The 26,008-nt window shown below is 32.3% G+C and overlaps 2 protein-coding genes and 1 long non-coding RNA gene across 5 annotated transcripts; 2 read left to right on the forward strand and 1 right to left on the reverse strand.

Annotated features, from left to right (window-relative positions):
• Positions 1-10,099: 10,099 nt before the first annotated feature.
• On the reverse strand, positions 10,100-22,791 carry LOC114718899 (uncharacterized). Its single transcript, XR_003737863.1, has 4 exons — positions 22,268-22,791; positions 21,348-21,349; positions 16,990-16,996; positions 10,100-10,109 (listed from the first exon to the last, which is right to left on the reverse strand). It is a non-coding gene; the product is annotated as an uncharacterized LOC114718899 (long non-coding RNA).
• On the forward strand, positions 21,359-24,887 carry LOC114718897 (protein DOWNY MILDEW RESISTANCE 6-like). 3 transcript variants are annotated; one of them, XM_028904340.1, is made up of 5 exons: positions 21,359-21,648; positions 23,014-23,279; positions 23,386-23,621; positions 23,714-24,048; positions 24,386-24,887. In XM_028904340.1, exons 1-4 carry the CDS (start codon positions 21,645-21,647, stop codon positions 23,820-23,822), a joined length of 615 nt encoding a protein of 204 aa, XP_028760173.1. In that variant the 5' UTR covers positions 21,359-21,644; the 3' UTR covers positions 23,823-24,048; positions 24,386-24,887. The 3 variants fall into 3 exon arrangements, with proteins under 3 accessions (XP_028760173.1, XP_028760174.1, XP_028760172.1); XM_028904341.1 differs by having other exon boundaries at positions 23,035-23,279; XM_028904339.1 differs by lacking the exon at positions 21,359-21,648 and having other exon boundaries at positions 22,822-23,279.
• LOC114718911 (protein DMR6-LIKE OXYGENASE 2-like) lies at positions 23,932-24,628 on the forward strand. Its single transcript, XM_028904353.1, has 2 exons — positions 23,932-24,048; positions 24,386-24,628. Exons 1-2 carry the CDS (start codon positions 23,932-23,934, stop codon positions 24,626-24,628), a joined length of 360 nt encoding a protein of 119 aa, XP_028760186.1.
• Positions 24,888-26,008: the final 1,121 nt, after the last annotated feature.

A 26,008-nucleotide genomic window follows, 5' to 3' on the forward strand; every position in this document is an offset into this window, starting at 1 on the left:
AAAAAAAAAAAACAAAGGAAGGCCGCTGGCAATGGCCGGAATTCGGCTGCCGGCATCGGAGCTCCGGCGGCCGGATTCCGGCGAGGCAGTGGTGTTCTTTTTTTAAAAAAAATTTAAAGAGGGGTATTTTGGTAATTTGGCCATGATTTCATAATTGCAAATTGGGACCGGGTCCTTGTGAGCAATTTCTCAAATTCAAGGTCCCTGATTGTCATTTTATATATTGGGGGGTCTTTATTTGCAATTTCCTCTTTTCTTTTCCCCTTATTACAAGTCGGTCCTCCTCTATGTTCAGAAAAAAATTACAATATGAAAGAAAAGCATGAAAATATAAATATTAGTATGATTCAATCTTTGGCTCTGTTGATTAGGATAATTAATACATCTAATTTTTAAGTACTACTTGACTAATTTGATTTAATTAAAAAAAGTGAAATAAATTAGTTAATTATAACAAACATTCTTTAAAACATTAAATTATAAGTTACAGAAATTAATTGGAAGAAAATAATAAATATAAGATATAAAGTATATTAAAATCTTATACTTATGATCAAATTCAAGCTCCAAACTAGTTTTTATATTAATGTAAAAATTCTCTTTAATCTAAAATTAATTTAAGATTAACAGTCAACATTAATGTGGTCAGACAAGGGGCGATACTGCAATGATTTTGACTCTTAAATGGGCAATATTGCTTTGCTAATAGTTCATGCTAATAATTACTGCTACCCGCGAAATAGTCCAAAGGCAAATGTCCTTTCATTCTTAAAATAATTAGAGAGGACGTGATTTTTTTTTTCTGCCCCCGGGGGGGTAAGAATTAAATTACACGCTGAGGGGGAAAATTCATGTTATTGGGATAGTACAGTTGATGACTTCCATAACTTTCTTAATTAATTATTAATGTTAATGAATAAAACATCACATTGTTTGGTCATTGCGTGTTTCCCCCACTCACTATGGTGAGGTTAATCAACTTCTAAGACCTTCCTGACAATTTTTAACATTAACTTTAGTTTAGTTTTCGGATTACATTTCTCAAGAGACAGAAGCTGCCATTAAAAAAATTAGAAGATGATGAAAAAGAAAAATCAACAATATATGGGCACAACAAAAAGTGGAAGTCATCATATACCATCCCTCTGAGATGATGAATTAATTTTTTTCCACCAATGTGTAATTTACTTTCCTTCTCTTTTATTCCCTTATCTTCTTATTGTTTTTTTTAATGGATCGTTGAAAAGCAATGGCAGCTCTGGTCTCTTGAGAAATTCATTAATTCAAAAGCTAATTATTTGCAACATTCTCGTTTGAAATTAAAAACATCCCACAAATTATTGTTTCAAGATTTATATGATTGTGTGCAGTTTATCTGTAACGCCACAAGTCATTGGTGTTGTTATAATACGAACTCAACATAAAAAGTCTAAATGATAATTTAAAGGATATTTTTCTTATTTCAAAAGCTAAAAGTTGTATTTCTAGAAAACCTCTAATTGAATTAGAAAAAAAATCCTTTAATTTGTTGCTTAAGCGAGTTTTATCTTTTTGAAGCGTTTCAAACGATTTGGCTGTGGAAATTGAATAAGAATGGAAAATGATATGAAAATAAATCTATTAATATTCCAGTTTTTCTTCAAAAGATGGGAAGACTTGGAAGTATTAGAAGACTTAGACCATACAAAAAATGTTTATAGATTTTTAGCCATTTAAATGTTTGTGTGCTTTTTCCAATATTTTCTAATGTTTACTAGGAGAGTCAAAAGTTTAGAGATTGAGTTACACCGAATCATAATTAAATAACTAAGTTATAAGTGAGTTAAAACATTGAAAAACTAAAAGATTAATTTTCCCTAGCTTTGTTATATCCACTCACGTGTATTTGGAAGGCATGTGAATAGGAAAGTAAAGGAGAAATAACTAGCAATAAATAAGCTAAAAAAAAAAAGAAAAAGTTCAATAATTACATCAATTTACTTATATTCATTATGTCAAGTGCCTAAATCATATATAGTCATAATGGGCCCTGAAAAGGCCCGTTTTTTGTTCTCCTGCTATTAAAAAAAAAAAGTCACATAACCCCAAAAGAGAAAATCACATAACAAAGTAGAATTTTGAGTTGCGTTTGTGCAGAATCGCCAAATATTGAGTAACTTGATTTAGTGCCTTTTTCCAATAGTGTGAATGATTTTTTTCTGTTAAAAAAAAAATCTCCCAGACAAGTTTCGCCAATGGGTACAAGAGCCATTTGGTGATGTGCGTGTTAGAAAAATCATCATAAAATAATTAAAATGTGTCGTTCTGCATAAAATATTTTCCAAAGTTTCTCCAATGAACTATGACGAATTGGCGATGCACTTAGAGAATCTATTGTCTCAATTACTACCATAATACATTACATTACTGATTACTCCCCTTCCTTGCAAAGTAGTTGCAGGCCACAGATGAGTAAAATGACTTGGTTTATCATCACTTATTATCATTGACCTCCTCTTTTAACCGGTAAAGGGGTTTGTATCAGTTTAACTAGAGGTCACTTGCAGTTGAGGATCTCTTTTATCAAAGGAAATTGAAAGAGATGATAAACATGGAAGCCTTATGGTGGGTTCCATTAATGAGCAAAAGATTGAAATTGAGTATAATTTGGGATAGAGACTTTACAAAAGTCATGGATGGGGCAATCTTCAATATGTTACATCTTTTTCTCGCATGATTCAAATTAGTATTGGTCCCAATAAATTCTATAGTTGAAAGTTGTGAAGCTTCTTGTAAAAGAACTAAAGACTTTATGAGCGTCATGAATGGGGTATAGTTTGGAAGATAAAAATGGAAGCTCCTTGGTGGGTTTCAATATGAATGAGCGGAGACTGAACTTGAGTACAGTTTGGGACGGATACTTTACAAGCGTTCTGGATGGGCAATGTCTCGGTCAATATGTCAAATTTGGCTTGATCTCAATTAGTCTAGATTCTAGTAACATTTGACATGAAAGTCGTGAAGTTTCTTGGAAAAGAACTAAAAGACTAGGAACATCATTGTATTATGTGTGAATTATTTGCAAACATCCTCGTTTGAAGTTAAAAACATCCCACAAATAATCGTTTCAAGATTTATATGATTGTGTGCAGTATCTCTGTAACACCACAAGTCATTGATGTTGTTATAATATGAACTAAACATAAAAAGTCTAAATGATAATTTAAAGGATATTTTTCTTATTTCAAAAGCTAGAAGTTGTATTTCTAGAAAACCTCTAATTGAATGGGAAAAAAAATCCTTTAATTTTTTGCTTAAGCGACTTTTATCTTTTTGAAGTATTTCAAGCGATTTGGCCGTGGAAATTGAATAAAAGTGGAAAATGAGTGTCTTAATATTCCAGTTTTTCCTCGAAAAGATGAGAAGACTTGGAAGTATTAGAAGACTTGATCATAAAAAAAATGGTTATAGATTTTTTTAGCCATTCAAATGTTTGTGTGCTTTTTCCAATATTTTCTAATAACCACTTTATTTGTAATGATTTTCATTTTTCACAATTTATGTACATCGTGACCAATGTAATCTAAATAAATCATGATGACGGTTTCATTTTGAACATTTCATTTGTTTTGTTATTTTAACAAATCATCTAATTTGAATGTGAGAGGTATATAATTTTGTTGTGTATTTGGGCTAGAGATAATGAATGAATGCTTTCTACAACATTTTTTTGGGGACAAACTACATTATGTGTATGTATATAATTTATTTGAAATAGAGTTGAAGAAAACATAAATGATTAACTTTATACGTCAGTTAAATATTTTGTATATAAGATCAATTTTCCTTTGGACCTATAAAAGCATGAATGTACAGTAAATTTTAAAGGTAAGGTATTTAATTTTATTTATATATATCCACTCACGTGTGTTTGGAAGGCATGTGAATAGGAAAGGAAAGGGAAAATAACTAGCAATAAATAAGCTAAAAAGAAAAAGAAGAGAAGAAAGAGTACAATACTTACATCAAATTACTTATAGCCATTATGTCAAATGCCCAAATCATATATAGTCATATGTCTTGTTTTTTAAATATTAGCATTTAATAATATTTAATTATAAATTTACAGGAAACAAAAATAGACACATGTCCATGTATAATTTGAGAACTTTATATAATGGATATAAGTAACTTGAGTAGTTTTTCACAAATAGCACAAAATATGGGGTTCAAAGAGCCATATGTAATTAATTTTATGGATTTCACATGGAATTTTTGTGATTTTTTATGGCTTATATTAAATTTGATTTTAAAAAAAAGATATATGGGGTTTTATTATTTTCGGGTCATATTAAAATTTTGTCCTATTTCTTATGCGTATAAATCAAACTTCAGAGCACAAATATTTATTCAAATTTCAATTATCTGAATTGATTTATTCATTTCCCGACTAAAATAAATAAATAAAATTAATTTACTTTGACTTCAATACGTGAGTGAGTGTGTCTGAGTATAATCCTTCAATAATTAACAATGATATAAAATAAATGATAATAAGTTATTTTATTTATAAGTCATAATATAGGGTTTGGTTTGTTTCCGGAAACATTTTTACAATAAAAAATCAGTGAGCTCTTGGCCCTCCATATTTTTATACGTAATTGCCTCCAGTTTTTCCCTAACACCTACCAAATTTAAAAGGATCTAAGCATATAGCAGATTATATCTGTGGTATTTTCTTATTGACAATGTTAAAAGAAAAGATGTAGTTAAAAAATCCACTAATTCAACTTGGTTTTGGAAATTGAAAAAAAAAAAAAGAATATAAGGCAGGTAACATGATGTGGAGTAATTGGATTCATGACACGATTTCTATTGAAAAGACGGGAAGATTTGGAAATATTAGTAGTAGACTTGACAATAAAAAATATCATGTGTGGTTATCAACTTCTCAAGGCATTTAAATTTTTGCTTGCTTCAAAGATCAACACATGATATATAATTTATAGCAAATTAGCAAGTCATGTTATTCTCATGTTAAGAACACAGCAGTTCTTTTTCTTGTTTATATCATATGGTATGATTTTGATATAATTTTGTTATATAACTTAGCAGGTTATGATATAATTTTGATACTGCGTTGATATCAATGGACCCAACAAAAAATGTGTTTGTCTTTTGCTATTTATCTAGTTTTCCCCCCTTTTGATATTAAGGACCAGAGGAGTAGTTTTTTTCCCTTCAAAATTTCTTTAATTTGCTCATATATTAAATTTTTCCCTCTTATTCTTTTTATTCTTTTTAGTATGCATAATTATCCCCCCATCAGAAATATTGTTAAGCATTAAAAGTGAGTACTTTTCTCAGCGGATATTTAAATTTTGATTTGTCATGTGAGAGATTAATCATTTTGTTAAGTCAGGCCCAATCCCACTGATCTCTGCCTCTTTTCTATTTGGTGTGAAAGCAACAAGAACCCACATACATGGGCCCTGAAAGGCCCACTCTTGGTCTACAACCTACAGAAGTATAAACGACGGCCTCACCACTATTAAAAAAAAAAACACACACACACACACACACAACCCGAGAAGAGAAAATCACACAACAAAGTAGAATCTTTTTTTTTTTTGACCAGGAAACAAAGTAGAATCTTGAATTATGCATTTGGCCAAAAAAGAATAAATTGCAGGAATTGATTATGCTGATTTGTCAAACAACATAATTAGCGATGACATATCCAATATCATACCGTCAACAATTATCTCTCACTTTGATGTATCTCACAATTCTTTGTCAGGCTCTATTTTCTTATTATTGTGTCAACTAGAGAGTGATGAGGAAAGCATATTGTCTTATGTGGGTACTTATCCCATAATCATTTAAGTGGAGCAATTCCTGACTGGTGGGTAGATTGGAAACGATTAGAATAGCTTAATTTGAGGGGTAATGAGCTAGAGGGTAAAGTTCCTCCCTTCCTGGCCTCATTGAATCCTTGGATATTGGATTCATGTGGTACCAATTTGTTCGGCGAATTTTCATTAGACATATCAAATTTGGACAAATTTGCAATACCTTCTTTTGGAAGGAAATGAATTTTCAGGAAGTTTGCCAACTACAATGCCTCCACGTTTGGTACTTTTAAAGTTGAGGGCCAACCATTTTATTGGTGAGATTCCATTACAATTGTGCAATCTCTCTTCCCTTATGATACTAGATCTTGGTCATAATAATCTTTTTGGATCCATACCTCATTGCTTAGATAACATCATGGATTCAACTGATCAGCTTTTGTGGGCGGAAACTATAAACATACATACTAAAGGAAGAGAATTAGATGATGCTGACATTTTGTTTTTGCGGATAATTGATCTTTCCTCTAACAAATTGTCTAGAGAAATTCCTAAGGAGCTACTCCTCCGGTCCTTAATATAAGACTCATTTAACTAATTTGATTAGATTAAAAAAGTTAGGTAAGTTAGTTAATTATAAGAAATGTGACACATTTTTCTTAAAACACCATAATCATCTTTCTTAATACCTTTTCTTTTTCTTCTACTTGATTATGGCTGAAAGAATATCTATAAGGTTAATTTAAAGAAAATTGATAAATATGAGAAATGAGTCTTATATTTAGAACCAAAACCAACTCAATAATTGGGTCCTATATTGAGGATTATTTAGTATGAGTCAAATGCAATCCTTGAACTTGTCTCAAACCATTTGAGTAGAAAGATTCCCAAAGATATTGGAGGCATGAAAAACTTGGAATCTCTTTATCTAAGCCACAATAGACTTTATGGAGAAATTCCTTCAACCATCTCTAATATATCTTTTATTGCTTACTTGAACCTCTCATGCAACAATTTCATTGGACAAATTCCTTTAGGGACTCAAATTTAGACGTTCGATTCTTGGTGTTTTCACTACAAAAAAAACCAGGAGATTAGTGATAGAATTTTATTCCGTCACTAATTCGTCACTAATCCCTGACAAATTTCATTGGACAAATTCCTTTGGGGACTCATGCAATCATGCAACAATTTTATTCCGCCGCTAATCTGTCGCTAATCCCTAACAAAATTCGTTATTAAAATTAGTGACAGAATTTAGTGACGAAAAATTTTTGTCGCTAAATTAGTGCCGTCACTAAATTAGAGATGGATTAGTGACAGAATTTTTTTCCTTCATTAAATTATGTCACAAGTCCGTCGCTAATTTTGTTTTAAATGATTAGTGATGGAAATTAGTGACCAAAAAATTCTATCAGTAATTTTCATCACAATTCGTCACTAACTCTCATTTTGTGACGAAAATTAGTGACTGAGTTTTTCTGTCACTAATTACCGTCGCAATTCCGTCACTAATCCATCACAAAAAAAGATATAATATAAATATATAATAATTATTTTTTAAATTATTATTAAAATAAAAATATAATATATCATAATTTTAAAATAATATATTATATAAAAATTTAAAAAATAAAAATATAAAATAAAATAAAAATAAAAATATATAATATACTTATTATTTTTTTAAATATTTGAATAAAAATATAAATTATTAGAAATTTTTACTAAAATATAAAAATTGAATTCAAATAAATAATAATATATTAAATTGTATAATATATATTAAATTATGTATGTAATATTTATTATATATATTTGTATTTTTATTACAAATATTATATATATTTATTTTTGCATAAAAATTTAGTAGGTGTTTCTCAACTCAACTGATAAAGGCTTCAACAAGCACGTATGAGGTCTCAGATTTGAACCAACACTTCTTCACAAATTGGCTCAATTTGTGACGTGGTGATAATGTGGATAGGACGACGATATAGCGGCTCATAATGATGGACATGTGGCGATAATACAGATGCTAGGATGACATGGCCACATGGGAGAGAAGAGAAGTCGAGGTGGCATCCAATGATGACATGATGGATCACAATGATGACCAAGTGGTGATGACGTAGATAAAGAGATGACGTGGTAACATAGGAGAGAGGAGTTGGTAAGGTGACAATCATTAATGACGTTGTGGCTCATAGTGATGGACGCATGGCGATGACATGGATGAGGGGATGACATGGTAGCATGGGGTAGAGAGGAGAATGTGAGGTGGTAGATGGTGATAAGGTGGCAGTCACAGACATGACACGTCGCAGTAATCAATGATTGCCATATGGTATTTTGGATTTATAAAATAAAAAAATTTAGTGACGGATTAGTGACGGAAATTTCCGTCACCAATTTGTGATGGAATTTTCCATCCCTAATTTGTGATAGAATTTTTATAGGATATTCGTCTCTAATTAGCAACGGATTAGTAACAGAAAATTTCTTTTACTAATTTTCATCACTAAAATGTCAATAATTTGTCACTAATTAGCAATGGAATTTTAAATTCCGTCACTAATTATTTAGTGACGATATAACTAATTAAATTCCGTCGCTAATCCGTAACTAATTTTGATTAGTGACAAAAATTTTGAAAGTAAATTCTGTTACTAATTTGATGTTTTTTTGTAGTGTTTGTTAGCAATCTTCAACTTTGTGGAGACCTTCTTCCAAGCGTAACAAGAAAGAAGTTCAAAACTTAAGGTTGGACGAAGAAAATGAAGATGACACATTTCTCATGTCAACGTGGCCCTCATGCTTAAACATTTCGGTCGACTATTTGGAACAAATTTAGTTACTATTGAGGCAATGACTTAACGATCATATATTTCCAAAAAGGAAAAAAAGGTCATATCTCTCCTTTATTTGGATGAAAGTTTATCTTCTTTTTCCTTATCTTAGTTAAACAAATTTAGTTCTTTACTGGTTTTTTTTTTTTATGTTGTTTATTGTTCAACACGCTTTGTCTATGGGACGCAAGTGCAACATATCAAGCGATGGGTGTAGCCTCTTTGAAGACAGATCTGATCTATATATCTACTACTTTTCCAATGATGCCTGTCTCAAATTCGAGTCTCATATTCTGCTTCAGGGAATAGCTAGGATGCTTTGCTGACAGTTACACTTGACTTAGAGCTCCAGCGTTCCCTTCTAATTAATGTTCTTTGTTTATCTTAAATTTAGTAAAATAGTGACAAAATAAGAGTTTGTGATAATGGTTTATCAGAATATCTGTGTGCACTTATACTAGTTTCTTTTTCAATGGAATATCCTTTAAGCAGTGATTGTAAAAGTCCCCATCTTGCCTTAGGACTTTGTACTAACACGATAACGACCCGACAGTGCCAAACACGTCATAATATTGGTGCCACGTCTGACGGATCAAGGAGAACCATGGCTGAATCGTCATCGTCGACAAGAACTTGACATCAACCGTCAGCAATAGAGGGAGGGTTCTTTTGGTAATTTCATGAAGGCATGTGCTCATGGACTGTTTGGTAATTTCAGAACAGACATTGCCTGGCCTCTGTTGTAAACACGTGGCCGCTTCCTGAACTTTAAAGTAGTCATTGCGCTTTGATGCTCTCATGAACTGGCTTTACTTTACCTGGTAACCTAGCCGCAGCGCCTGCTTATAAGCAAATTATATAAGCTTGTACTCCTTCGATCTTTAATATAAGACCTAATTAGTAAGTTAATTTTGATTCTAAATATAAGATGTACTTCTTATATTTATCAATTTTTTAAAATTAACCCTATAGATATTTTCTCAATCATAATTAAACAGAAGAGGAAGAAATGATATTAAGAAAGATGATTATAGTGATTTAAGAAAAACATGTCATATTTCTATAATTAACTAATTTATCTAATTTTTTTAATCTAATTAAATTAGTTAAATAGATATTACATTAAAGACCGAAGGAGTATTATATTCCCCAGTGCTAAACTAACAAGCCTCGTTCCTTCTCATTAGCTATGTCCCTTCTCAGGCTCCACCTTATGAGAGATTGAGAGTCTTGTGCACCTCGTCAGTACTCTACTTGTACATGACATAATACTATCTCTAATTCTTAATATAAAAGTTGATTGATTAATTTGAATAAATCAAAAAAATTAGTTAAGTTATTTATTTGTTATAAAGAGGTGTTATCTTTCCAAAAATACTATTATTATCTTCCCTAAAATACTATTATTAATTATGTGTATTAGTTAGAACTACTATTTGATAGAACATTTAACATGTACAACTACTATAAGAACTATTTTTTTAAAAAAAAAAGAGATAAACATAAAAGATGAAGTGAATTGACATCTTATATTTAAGATTAAATTAAAAATTAAATTAATTCTTATGTTAAGTATCAAGCGGAGTAGATAGCAAGAAACTTCTGACGAATGGTGTTCCACGTGATTGCTCTGTTCCATTTTGGTTTATGCCGCTTGGAATAACAGAGTCATGCCTTGGTTATCGAGGCAGAGTCATTCGCCTGTTTCTGCAGTGCGAGGGGCATTTAACATCACTATTGAATGGTATAAAAATTTTACATTCCCTACCCAATCTCTTCATGAAAAAAAAAAAAGTATTATGTTTCTAATAACACTCAGTATCCCATCCTAAAATACAATTGGCACACTAAAATATTTTTCAAGAGCACTCACTTTTTTAAAATAATTTTTGGCGGCACCATAAGTTATTTTTTCAGTAACACCTAATATCCTAAAAATTTAGTCAACATTCTCAAATGTTTCTTTCAAGAGCACCCAATATCTTAAAATAATTTTTGGCTCTAGTCAGCACCCTGAAAGATTTTTCTAGAAGCATTTAGTATCTTAAAATAATTTTAGGTTTCAGTTACACAGTGTGCTAAGTGTATTTTTGGAACACTAACCACTATTTAAAAAAATACTGTATAATACTGATTGTACCAAAAAAATTTATTTCAGTATGCAGGGCATTACTGAAAGAATATTTTAAACAGGGCATTACTAAAAGAATATTTTAAGATATATTATTAAAATTAATACTCCCTCCGTTTCTTATTATAAGAGACATTTGATGCTTATGGCATGTTCCTATATATAAGAGACACTTAAAAGTTGTCTCTACTTTTTTGTGTTGATTTCCTATTTTACTCATATTTATTGTCTCCAACTCACACTCTTTCTCCCTCCCACTTCTCTTTCTTTTAATAATTTAATTGTTCTCTCATGCTCTCTCTCCTTATTAATGAGGGCATTTTTAGAAAAAAAAAATTATACTTTTTACACATTAATTGGTCTTAACTAATTTTAACTATTTTTTTTATCAACGTACTTCGGTTATTTGTCTCTTATAAGAAGAAACGGAGGGAGTATAATTTAAAGAAATTATATGTATGTTTACACCGGAAAATATTTATATATATTTATACAAAATTCTAATTAGTATGCTTGTGGAGTGGGTTGTCTCCAGTTTTTTTTATTGCCATTAAATCACGTGTTGTCAGGAAAAGAACAGAGCGAAACACGTGGGACGCAGGAGGGAAGCTGCGGGAAAGGGAGAACCAAAGACAAACGGCGGCTAAGCCGATCTGTCTCCCTTTCCCACTTGCAATAAATACGCCACCCAACGCTTCACTTCTCCCTTACCCATCATACAGACATATCGCAAAATTCATAGTATAAGATTCATGCTTCATAAATATTACTACCTCCGGTCCTTAATATAAAACCCGGTTTAATTTTTTGTTTGGTCTTAATTATAAGACTCCAATCTATTTTGTTTCTCATATTTATGTATTTTTTTTCAAGATTGTCCTTTTAATAATGATAGTTCTAACCGGTACACTTAATTAGCAAGGATATTTTAGAAATAACAATATTTATTTATTACAAATAACTAACTTAACTTACTTCCTTAATCTCCTCAAATAAGTCAACTGGGTCTTATAATTAGGACCGGAAGTAGTATATATTTTTTTCCCATAAAATTCAAAGGAGAATGAGAAGACTTGCAGCAGATTTACCACGTAGTTTCTGATTTTCCAATATATATACATATGATGCAAAGACTTCTCACGTTGAGGCCACTATTCTCAAACTTACCCCAATGGCTAGCTTCGCTTCACAAACTTCCTCTGTTTTGTTGTTTGTGCTATTTACAACAACATTCAACAGGGTGATCAGTTGCAATGAAAATGATGAAAAGCTGCTTTTAATCTTCAAACAAGGAGTGGTTGATCCATATAACCAACTCTCTTCTTGGACTTCCAAAGAAGATTGCTGTTTATGGGAGGGAGTTCACTGCAACAACATGACCGGAAGAGTCACAAAGCTTTCTCTTTTCAATCGTACATTGCGAGGTGACATTAATCTGTGTGTGCTTCAACTTGAATTCCTCAACCACTTGGACCTGAGCCACAATGACTTCAAAACTGTGAGTGTGCCACCATGCCAAATCTCCAAATCTCCTTTTGATGCTCACAAATTTCACAACCAATCACTTCCTACCCCTTCGAATCGGTCAGCATGCTTTTCTGTTGCTCTGCGTTATCTTGACTTTTCAGTTAATGGTTTAGTCATCAATGACCTTCATTGGCTTTCTCAACTTTCTTCCTTGAAATATCTTGACCTCACTAACAGTGATATTGGAAATGAAAACAAATGGCTCCACCATATATCCATGCTTCCTTCACTCTCTGTGTTACATTTGAGGGGTTGTGGACTCACAGATTTTCCTTCCCTTGATTATATCAATTTTACATCACTTGAAATTCTTGATCTTTCTTTCAACTGTATCAACTCAATACCCAATTCATTCTTTAACATTACCAGTAACATCTATCACCTCGACCTTTTGGGATGCAATTTCTATGGTCAATTACCAAAAGCCTTGCACCATCTTCAAAACCTCAAGCATTTAAATTTGAGTTTAAATAATCTTGAAGGATCAATTCCTGATTGGATTTGCCAACATGAACAGTTGCAGCATTTTGAAATCTATCTTAATCAGTTGAATGGTTCTATTCCATCATGTCTTGGAAACCTTTCTTCCTTGATTTCCTTAGATTTGTCTCACAATCATTTCAGAGGAAATCTTCCCAAAAGCCTTGGAAAGCTTCATAACTTAAAATCTTTAAGTATTGATGGCAATTCTTGGTCAGGTGTCCTTTCAGAAAAGAACTTTGCCAACCTATCAAGCTTAGCATCACTAGCTTTGAGTTCAACTAGTTTTAAATTTGACTTTGATCCTAACTGGGTGCCACCATTTCAACTCAAATATTTCTCTTCAGCAAATACAAGCTTAGGTCCTAATTTTCCAACATGGCTATATACACAAAGGTCTCTAGAAAGGCTCCAAATCTCTAGATCAGAGATTTCAAACATTGATGCAGATATATTGTGGGGCTTCATAGCTAGAATTGATGAAGTTGACCTATCAAACAACTTCATCAGTGGAGACATATCCAATGTGACACTTCACTCAAGAGATATACGTTTGGACTATAACAATTTTACCGGAGGCCTCCCTCACATATCAGCAAATGTTATGTACATTCAAGCTTCTCATAACTCGTTCTCAGGATCCATTTCTGCGTTCCTATGCCCCAGAGAGAGTAATAGGGCTGAAAACATGCTGTCTATTTTGGATATATCGCATAATAATTTAAGTGGATCACTCCCTGATTGCTGGGCCAGTTGGAAACAATTAGTTTACCTTAATTTGAGGGGTAATAAGCTATCTGGTGAACTTCCTCCCTCAATGGCTCTATTAACAAATCTTCATTTGTTGTCTCTGTGTGATAATGGTTTCTCTGGAAACTTTTCGTTAAACTTATCACACTGGACATATTTGGAATACCTCGCGCTTGAGCGAAATAAATTTTCAGGAGGTTTGCCAAATACAATGCAGCAAAATTTGGTGGTTTTCAAAGTGAGGGCCAACCAATTTATTGGCAATATTCCAACACAGCTGTGCCACATGTCTTTTCTAATGGTAATTGATCTTGCTGATAACAAGCTCTCAGGATCCATACCACCATGCTTGTATAACATCATGCAGTTTGATCCTAGAACTTTATGGACCTTTTTTTATTTCTATAAGGAAACAAATTTATTTTCTAAGGGAAGGGAATTAAATTACCCTGATTTATTGTCAAGGTACATTGTTGACTTTTCTTCCAACAATTTATCAGGAGAAATTCCGAAGGGGTTGTTTAACTTGACTCTATTGTGGTCCTTGAACTTGTCTCGAAACCATTTGACTGGAATGATTTCTAGAGAAATTGGAGATCTGAAAAACTTGGAATCTCTTGATCTCAGCTACAATAGGCTTTACGGGGAAATTCCTCCAACCATCTCTGATATATCATTTCTTGAAGTTTTGAACCTCTCATACAACAATTTCATTGGACAAATCCCTTTAGGGACTCAAATTCAGACTTCTGAATCTTGGAGTTTTGTTGGCAATCCTCAACTTTGTGGGGTTCCTCTTCCAATAAAGTGCAACAAGAAAGAAGCTCACAACCCAAAGTTGGTTGAAGGGAACGAAGATGACAGCTTTTTGAAGTCATTGTATCTTGGGATGGGAGTGGGATTTGCAGTAGGCTTCTGGGTAGTTTGTGGTTCTCTCTTCCTCATCAGACATGGGGACAGAGATTTTTCCAATCATTTGACAGTTTGGTCGACCGCCTTTATGTCCATGTGGCCCTCACGCTTAAGAGTTTCCATCGAATATTTGGAACGAGTTAAAATTGTTGTTGAGGTACGTAATGGATTATAGCTATCACATATTTCAGAAGTTATCGTCTCTTTGATTTGCATGATCATTTATCTTTCTTTTTCTTCTTTTAGTTAAAACAAATTTAGTTCTGATCTGGCTCTTTTTCTTTCTTTTATGTTGTTTATTGTTCGATATGTTTTGGCTATGGGATGCAAGTGCAGCAGATCAAGCAGTGGGTGCAACATCCTTGAAGACAGATTTGATCTATATATCTAATACTTTTCCAATGCCTTTGTCTCAAATTCAAGTCTCATATTTTGCTTCAGGGAATAGCTAGATTACTTTGCTGCAGTTACAACATTTGGCTAAGTGCTCTAATGTTTCCTTCTAATTAATGTTCTTTGTTTATCTTACATTTAGTGATATAGTGACAAAATAAGAGCTTGTAACAATGGTTTATCAGAATACGTGTGTATACTTATGCCAGTTTCTTTTTCAATAGAATATCCTTTAAGTGGTGATTGAATGCGAATTATTGCAACATTATCTTCCCTTAAGGAATCTACAACATTTTAGAAAGGTCCCAATGTCGACTTATATTAACAGAATGACACAGCAGTGTCAAAAACATCATAATAATGGTGCCGCATATGATGGATCAAGGAGAACCACGGCTGAATCGTCACCATTGAAAATAACTTGACATCAACAGTCAGCAATAGAGGAAGGATTGTTTTGGTAATTTTATGAACGCATATTAATGCAATGATTGTTTAACCTAACTAGCCTCTCCATGTCTGGTTTTATCAATGTACTACTGCTCTCCTATGACTTTCTCTGGAGCTGAAATCTCATGTCTGCTTCAAGGAATAAGCAGACACATGGCTTGGGACTCTGATGTTTCCTATTGATGAATGTCCTTTCGTTATCTTAGATTCTGAGGATAGTGAGGATATAGGATTTTGTAATACTACTCCTCCGGTCCTTATTATAAGACCCCATTTGACTTTTTATTTGGTCCTAGTTATAAGACCCCAATCCATTTTGTCTCTTATATTTATGCATTTTTTTCCAAGATAATCTTTCTAATAATGATAGTTTTAACCAATATATTTAATTAGCAAGGATATTTTAGGAATGACAACACTTATTTATTATAAATAACCAACTTAACTTACTTCCTTAATCTCCTCAAATAAGTCAATTGGGTCTTATAATTAGGACCGGAGGAGTAGTTGTTAGTGCATGGTATCTTCTCCAATTGCTAACAAGTAAGAAGACTTTGTTGAAAAGTTTTTCATGTCACATATATATGATAGCACTCGCTCTGATTATTTTGTTATTATTATATATAGGAACACGCACAAATCTAAACACTATCATTTGGAATTTTATTTGAAAAAGATGATTACGCAAATATAACTGACAGATGTTAATGTGGCAATCAAATCTTAACAAATACTATCTTTGATTTTTAATATAAGAACTAGATAACTAGTTTGTGAATATTAAAAAAATTAATTATATTAGTTATTTATAATAAATAGCTGTTATTCTTCTTAAAATATCTTTATTAATTATGTGCATTGAAAATACTTAGTGATGGAGGCTCCTTATGTGCAACCACACCATGAGAATTATTTAAAGATAAAATGGATAAATAACGTTACAGGAAAAAAAGATTGGGATCTTATATTTAGAATCAAATTGAATCTCCAACTAGCTCTTATATTAAAGATTAAAAGTATCAATAATTGAGCGATAATCTTTTTACAAGAAATTTTTATCAATAGACTACAAATAGTAAAAGAATTTCTTCAAATGCTGTATAGTGGAATTATTTCCCCAAATACTACAGTCAAAATTGTTTTTGACTTGAACATCTTTTAAAGTTCATCTAAATAATTTCTTCAATAAATGTTGTTTCGCATGCAATTGAACGTTATCTTGGTATGAACAACTTTTAAACTTCATCAACCTTTGAAAAACTTCTTTCCAATCTCTCACCACACAAATACCCCTACAAGAATTTTAATAATGATCATATCATTAGAATAATGAGTTATTCATTATGTAATGATAATAGTAATATATTACATTAATTAAAAAGTGATTAATGAAAATAAGTAATGATTAAGTTTTATAAAATTAATAATAAATAATAATTAAATTGACATGAACAAAAAATAAGAATTAATTTACCTAACAAATAATGACTCCCGATGCCACATCCTAGTCTCCTCCGTGCATGCTGTGGTTGTTGTTATGTATCTACTTCTTGAGTTTGATCTAATGTCTCATTTGTCTACATAGTTGGTGTATCTAAATCAAACCAAGGTGATTTGACTGAAGAAAGTGATTGCTGAGGGATGACAAATGCTTCATCTGATGGACCACCTTGCTCAAAAGAAGAAGTGTTATATTGATCCATAAATAATACAGAATCATCAAATAAGGATACGAACGATTGAAATTGAGGAGGATTGGGTGAGTCAGAATGAGATAATGTCAATGATGATAGCATGTGAGGAGGGTAGGATTGAGTTGGATTGGAAGAGGTCATAGGGCTTGATGATGAGACTGGTATGTTATCAGAATGACTAAATTTTTTATGCTCTTGTTCTCTTAAATTTTCAATTTATTGGTGGCTGAGTAAACAAGTAACCACCATGCTATTTGCTTGGTCTATCTTGAAAAATTTGTGGACAGGGCAACTCAACTGTTGGTGGAACTGATTGAGGGTTCATATTAAATCGTTGTTCTCTAATTGCGAGTAAGATGCTACATTGGTCTTGAGCAATTCCTTTTAGATAATTAATGCAATTAGAGCATGTTAAACGAGAATTAATCGTCAGCCTATATAACTGTTTTGTTATATCAGCCTGAAATAAATAAAATATTACGTTGAAAAATCTTTTTGTATAAAAGACAATGATGATATTGATTGAAAAAAAAACTAAAAAAGCCTTACCACATAGCTAGGATCGCCACTAACTCATTGGATCCATCATCTTATATATCTCCAATAGCATTGCATGTACTCAAATATTCGATTAAGTTCACCAAGTGCCAGCAAAGTATCAACAACAGCATATGGCTATCCATTCCATGCTTCAACGAAATTTGGGTATTATTGACCCCAATTTGTGGTTATTTTGCCAAGCAGCTATATTATATGGTAATTTTTTTAAATGAACAGGCATGATAGGAATAGGTTGTTAACGACCGACTTGCCTTAATACATGATCAGAGTAGAAAATATGTGAATTGTAAAACTAAATTAACTCCATAATACCATTATTTTTAATTCAACTATTTATATATTTTTGAAAAGAAAGTTGTAGAATAATCATTTACTTAGAGTTATAAAAATTAGGCTATTTTTTTATTAAGAAACTCATTTACATTTTTAAGTAAGATAGTAACCTATAATATCTTTAAATGAACAATGACTGTGGAACATTTATAATGAAAATATATTTACAATAAAAATATTGATATGTTAAATTTAATAAATTAAAAAATAAATTAAATTTAAAATAAATGTTATATGTTAAAATTGTATTATAAATTCTAATATATAAATATATAATTTTCTATCCATTATTTCATACATTCCGTTTTATTCAAACAATATTATAATTAAATATTATAAAAAAGTATGAGCTAAAATAATTGCCTTTGCTTCATTATTAGAAAGGATCTTAAAAATTATAACTATTTGAAAGGATCAAATATATTTAAAATATTAAATTGCCCCTTAACTACTTTCCTAAATTTTCTCTAACTTATGCTTCATTATTGGATATTTTGAATGATTAAATTAGATAAATATTTGATTAAATAAATTAATTTGAAAATGTGAGTTTTTTATTCAAAAAATTGCCTCTGCTTCATTTTTCTCTTAGTCCCAACTTCATATTTCAAATGTTCAATTTTACTTTATCTGTATTATTAAAGAATTATTATATTCTTTTGAGCCTCTAATTTCTGTACTATCAATAAAGGCTTCTGATAAGATATATACTTTGACTAACGCATAAAGCAAAATTTGCATTGAATAATGATAAGTTTATAATGAATGCACTTGTGTAATTTTATATTAGGTACTATTTAAGTGACCCAAAAAAAGCATCCCTATGATTGAAAACAAAAAGAAATATTAATAACTATTTCACACTAGTTATTTAAAAATTATAATTACTTAATATGACAAAATAATTAGCCATTGCTGTTGAGTATTTTTTTAATTTATATTTTATTATTTGGTCTCCCTAAATAATTATAATCTATAAGATCCTCTTTAATAAATATTGCTTTTTCTAGGTCTTCCTGTCTAATTTTCCCAAAAAATAAAAAAAATCCTTTCTTTTATTATTATTAATCCCACCATCAATACTCTTTTTATCAAGAAAATTTTGGCACTATTTAGTACTAATTTTCATTGGCCAGATAGAAGACCAAACTAAGCTCACAACAAAACATAATTTAACTAGAAACATATTTAATCTGACTACATATTTACTTGAACATTATCTACTAAAAAAAGATATATATATATATATATAGTCATATTATAAAAAAGTAAACTACAATATTTGCAAGACCACACATACCACTGATTTCACAGAACGAAAGTGTGGAAGGAGAAAAAAGAATAGAAGAAGCTGGAGAACTTTGAGAAGAATTTAAGAAGGAACGAGAAGGAAGGTAGATTTGAGTAAAAAATTGCATGCATTATATAGGCAATGATAGAATGTACACTATACACTCACATGCCAACAAAAAATACTTACTGGGCATGAACTGAAGACATTCGAATGACTACTTCCTAAGCCCCTATACTGATGGAAATATTTGGGGAAGGAAATCAACCAGGAGCAGCTTTGTGTGTGTGGTTGAAAAAGAAAAAGCATGGGGTCTAGTCAAATAAGAAAGAAAAAATCACGTGGAGAGTATTAAGATGGAAGACAAAAGGATTGTGGGTCCCACTGAACTTGTTCAAACAAAGACCAAGTTTCATTTTGTAAGGTGAATCTCACTGAACTCATTCTCTATCTAAACGAGTTTTATTGTTTTGTGATGTAGGTCTCACTGAACTCGTTCTTCATCTTAATGAGTTCTATACAAATTTAAACTCAATCATAGTTTAACGATTTCAGGTATAGCATCTCGGTAAATATTTTTGATCTTATTGTATCTGAGTAAAAAATTTTCACAGTTTATCATATTTGGGCAAACAAGCCCTTTTTACAGCATTAGGAAATGAAATGAAGATTGGAAAGCGTATGAGCCGTGCATATTTGAAGCAAGATTACCAATCTTATTCAAAATTCCCTTTCCATAACTTCAATCCTAGTTTACCAAACGAGAGACATTGGCTTGTCTCTTTAATTTTCCTCTTGTCACTTTATCTCTTTTATGTGTGTTTACGTTAGGGGTGTTTAATTTGTCCCATCTCGGTCCTGATGAGTTCGATATGGGACAAAAAAAATTTCAGAATAGGACAAGCACGAAACAAGACGGGATGATAATCGGGACGGGACGGGATGGTAACCGAGACAGGACAATAACCGGGACGGGACGGGACGCGGGACACGGGACGTCGTACCGTTCTGTCCCGTCCGAGGGTATTTTTAAAAAAAAGTTATTTATTAATAATTATTATTAGATTATTCACTTTACTTATTAATAATAATAATTATTATTTTTATAGTGATTTTTAACTCTTAAATTGTAGTATTATCTCAACAAAATCTCCTCTCTCAATAAAATAATTCATAAAATCATTATATAGTGTTTCTTTTATGGTATTTTTTTTACAATATTGTTTTTACATCTTTTTTATATTATATAATTGAGCTTTCTACATAATATTTTCTTGTAATGTTTTTATTTTTAGAAGCTCAATAAAAAATAAGCATTATAACATAAAAAAATTCACATAAAAAATTATGGTTTTTTTTTTAAAAAAAGGAGCCCCGTCTCGAGCCTGACAGAACCAAGACAGAACCGAGACGAGATGGGATACGGGACAAAAGTGCTGTCCCATTCTTGTTCACCGGGAGGGGACCGGGACAGGCTTGTCCCCATCCCATCCCGTGAACACTCCTAGTTTAGGCCGAAAAAATTACATTTATACAAAATTCTAATTAGCATGCTTGTACCCTATTAAATCACACGGTTTCTTTTACTTTTAGTAAAACAAACGACCCTTAACACACACACCAGCACTTATATTATGAGAGTCTAAAGAAAGAGTAATCAATTCTAAAATACTACTCCCTCCGTTCCTTATTATAAGAGACAAATAACCGAAGTACGTTGATCAAAAAAATAGTTAAAATTAGTTAAGAACAATTAATATGTAAAAAGTATAATTTTTTTTTCAAAAATGTCCTCATTAATAAGGAGAGAGAGCATGAGAGAGAACAATTAAATTATTAAAAGAAAGAGAAATGGGAAGGAGAGAGAGTGTGAGTTGGAGATAATAAATATGGGTAAAATAGAAAATCAACACAGAAAAGTAGAGACAACTTTTAAGTGTCTCTTATATATAGAAACATGCCATAAGCATCAAATGTCTCTTATAATAAGGAACGGAGGGAGTAGCATATTAAAAGAAAGAGCCCTTAAACTCAGGCTGCATTATGTTGAAAACACGTCTTGAACCCGCGGCCTGCAGTTGAAACGATCGTAATCTTACGCCCCACGCAATTGCGTTTTTTGGCCACTCATCTTGCACGATTTACAACTTTAAACCCAAAGTTTACCCCCCCAACCAAAAAAACCTGATATTTTTGGTTCAATCCAGCCGACGCTCGAGCTCTCCATCTCCAGTCTCGACTTTGTTCCCCATTCCCTAAATCTCACCAGCGTCGTTCACGATCTCCAGTTCCGACCTCACACGGTCAGATCTTACAAGCCACAGCATTGCCGTCGTTCACTCTCCAGCTCCGAGCTCCCACGGTTGGCCGTTCGCACTCTATCCCAATCTCCAGATCTAATCTCTCCTCCTCTTCAGTACTCATTTACATCGTGCGTCGTCAATGGGTAAGCTTTTTGTTACAAACTAAACTTTGATAACTAGAACAGTACTTTCTCGTCCATCGTATTCAACTAACAAAAGCGGTCGACTGTTGATATGATTTCATTATTCATGGCAGAAATCTGAAGTCTGAATATGATTATATATACATTCATGGAAGAAATCGCTGAAATCAGAAGTCACCGCCATAAACACCCACACACACAAGGTCCCATGCATATATTCCCATATATATCACCGCCATGAATATATGTATAATATACAGGGAGAGTAACATGTTTTATCAAAATTTTAATCATACAGTGCTGTGCCTTGTTTATAGATTCTACAATAGCCTGTATTGTGCCAATGGATCAAGATTTTGTCAGAATTTTTCTACAGAAAACTAGGAATTTTAGTGTTGTGGATATTTTTGTTTACTTTTGATTTATCGGGTTTCTTACTCATTTTCCTAGAGGGTGGAAGCATGTTTTTAGTCATTCAACTGATATATGCTAAATTGCTAGTATGTGCTTTATGATTCATTTCTAGTTTATGATTCATTGCCAATAGACTTCTCTGGGTCTTATATTCAGGACGGGGGAGTATTATACATTTCATTTCTTCTTTTCAAGGTGTTCAAACTAGAAGAAACTACGTTGAAAATTTGATGATCTGCGACGGACTGCTATACCTTTATTTGGTCAAAATTATTGTAATTGTAATGAAACTTGTTCCCTTGTTGCATTTGGTATTATCTTGTTGATTAATTAGATTATATTAGATCTTGTGTTGTATTTTAGATAATTTTGGATTGGGTTATTATAATTTTGAATTTATTTATGTATATATGGCCTGTTTTCGGACTGTTTAAAGGCTTAGACCTGTTTTCTGTAAAAGCCTATTTTTAGCCTTGGCTTGTTAGCCTGTTTATAGTTTTTGAAAAAAATGTAGGCCCTTTAACAGGCTTCAGGTTAGGTCAAACTTTTATACAAGTAGGGCTTAGGCTGAAAAGAAAGCCTTTAACAGGCCACAGGTGAAACTTAAGCTTGTTTGTTACAAAAAAGCCCTAGCCTGTTGAGGGGAAAGCCTGGCCTAGCCTATTTCCACCCCTAACCGTGGCAGTAACAGCTTATTTTCTGGAAAAGCAAAATTCAAATGCATGTTTCTCACTTGTGTGTGTGCGCGCGTGCGTGCGTGCTTGTGCGTGTGTGTGATCATTATCATTATCTGAAAGCCCTATGAGCACATGCACATGGTCCCCTTGGACAGTGTCTTGCCTCATTTCCTTTTGTGTGTATATCTATAAACACACGCATCTACATTTAAGCCCTTTGCTTTCATTTCTATTAAGACATAGTGCCTTTCAACCTTTATCTATATGGCTTCAGAAGTTACTATTTCCTCACCAGAGCCCCAAAAGCTTGAAGCGTCTCAAATTTCAAGCGTCAAAGCCTTCATTGAATCAAACGACGCCGTTCCAATCCCTTCTACCTACTTCTCTGTCCATGAGCTTCGTGAAGATGTTGCAGAAAACAACCTTGCTGCTTCCATCCCCGTCATAGACTTCTCCCTCCTCACCTCCGACAACCCTCATGTCCATGCCAATGCTGTCCGACAACTCGGCACTGTCTGCAAAGAATGGGGCTTCTTCATGGTAAATTTTCAAACCTCTTTCCTAAAACCGAGTTGTGATGTTGATTTTATGGTTTACGTCGTACTATGTGTATGTATATATTTGTGTGTGTGTTTGTCGCTTTCAGATCATAAATCATGGGATTTCAGAGAAGCTGATGAAGGATCTATTAAACAAGAGTGTCGAGTTTCACAACTTGTCTTTTGTGGAAAAGAAGGAGCTTGCAAATGAAGAATTGGTCACACCCATTAGATATGGCACAAGTGCTCTTCCTCACGGGGAGAAGGCTGATTGCTGGAGAGATTATCTCAAAGTTGAAACACATCCTAATTTCAATTTTCCCCACAAACCTCCTGGTTTCTCGTACGTTCAAGAACTTCATCCATTACCTTGTTCTTCGTTTTTCATCTTTCTCTTTCTTCTTCATTCAACACCTTTAATTTGTTTCTCTGTAGGGAGCTTGCGTTTGAGTACAGTAGGAAAATCAGAGAGGTATTGAGGACTTTGCTTCAAGGAGTATCTGAGAGCTTAGACTTACGAGTTACGACCCAATGCCATTATTGATTACACAGACTACGATTCAAGTTATCAGACATGTCAAACCAACTTGTACCCTCCATGTCCTAAACCAGACCTTGTTTTAGGGTTGCTTCCTCATAATGATAACGGCTTGATGACACTTCTCATTCAAAATGACGTAAATGGCCTTCAGGTGATGCATGATGGCAAATGGGTCAACGTCAATCCTATTCCCAATTGCATACTTGTCAACACTGGAGATCAACTTGAGGTCATCATTTCAACTCTTAAAACATTCTGAATTAGTCTCTATTTTCCGCATATTTAAACTATAACAGTAAGCCAGATTGAAAACTTGTACAGTACGTAACCACTTACATAATCTTTGTAAGCAAAAGTTTGTAATTCAGTCACTTTAACGACGGAGGTGAGCTTAATAATAATGATGAGGTTGCTGTCATTCGATCTAAAGGTCACTGGTTTAAATTCTGAAAACAGTCTTTTGCATATATCATATTAATGCAGTGATTATATATATTGATTATTTAACATATAATTAACCAGCCTCTTTTTCAACTTCTAACCCCTTTGTTTGTTGTTATGAATAGGCTGTCACTAACGGAAGGTACAAGAGTATTCGGCACAGAGTAGTGGTGAATGAAAGACACGCAAGGGTTACGTTGGCACTGGGGAATGGACCTTCCCTTGAGAACGAAACAGGTCCTGCACCGGAGCTTCTACAGAAGGAGAAGGCAGTGTATAAGAGCATCAAGTATAAGGATTACTTCAAAGTTCAACAAGAGGCCAGAATTGCTGATAAGAGAGGCTTGGATATGATTCGTATTAATTAGTGACAATAATAAATTATGCTCCAATCAATTAATAAACTCATGTAATCTTATGTTATTATTCGACGATAGATTTGAGTTTGTGTCTTGGTCGCTAGCCTATATGCTTATAAATATTGTGTGATGATGGGGAGATGCATGGATTGATATTAAGTTGTCTGGTAGTTAAATTATTCTATGTTATTAAGTAAGACTAAGCCGACCCCATCTAATAAGATAAGGCTTGTTGTTACTGTTGTATTAATTAAGACTTTGTTGGTTATATATATACTTTTTTTAAAAAAAAAAGTTATTTGTGATATCAACCTATAAATTTTGATTAGATGCTTTTAATGTTGACTTGCAAATTGTGATAAGATCTCTTTTAATAAACTTATCCTCATGAACCTGATATTTAAAAGCCTATTATTACTATTTTATTATTCTGCCATCATTATTATTAACAACTTAGTAAATTCTTCAAATTATGTCATTGGACTATAAAAAAGACAATACTATTTTAGTGCTATTTATAGGATAGAGATAAGTTGTTTTCGGCACTAGTTATAGAACATTGAGAGAAATTTTTTGTATGGATATATAATTTTACTCTTCGTTTGTTATGATGTTGATTTTACTTATATAAGGTCTACTGTATATTAAATAGGATTAAAGTTAAAAAGTTATTAAATTTTAAATGAAAGTTAACGAAGTTTAAAATTTTTCTTGATCTATATGAAACATGTTAGAAGTGACTTATAAATAAATTAAAAAGAATATTTTTATATTATTTTTAAATGCATCATCGGGTGTTGCTTCACTTGAAAAAGGTAGGTGTTTTGTTTTTTTAAAAGTATGTTAAGATAAAAGAATTAAAAAAAAAAGCATTATATATATATAATTAAGAAAGATTATATGCCAGCCCGTCAGAACCTGCACCTTTGCCAACCTAAACTTGCTATCAACTCGTATTATTGCCTCTAATCTAATATAAGATGTAAATCTGAAAACCGGTTTAAAACAAATCAGAACGAATAGAAAATTGATAAAACCAATGAAAACCAACCACAGTGGAACAGTGAGAATTTTTTAATTTTTTTGAAAAACATAAATTATGTTTCTAAGATATTTATATTTATATATATTATGCATGTTTATATATGCATTACAAGTATTGAAAAAGATACATGTTTATATATGCATTACAAGTATTGAAAAAGAATCTAATGGTTATGACAAATTGTCTTAGGGTGTGTTTGGATGAAACCAAACCATGGTTTGGAGAATAGCTTCTGGAGAATAGATTATGAAAAAAATAGATTTTGGGAAGAATAGATTTTGTGAAAAAGTGATTTTGAGAAGTGTGAGTGTTTGGATAGTTGTTATTAGAAGTACTTTTTAATA

Source organism: Neltuma alba, unplaced genomic scaffold, assembly GCF_004799145.2.
Source record: "Neltuma alba isolate B1F8T4 unplaced genomic scaffold, ASM479914v2 tig00011879_pilon, whole genome shotgun sequence".
Taxonomy (NCBI): domain Eukaryota; kingdom Viridiplantae; phylum Streptophyta; class Magnoliopsida; order Fabales; family Fabaceae; genus Neltuma; species Neltuma alba.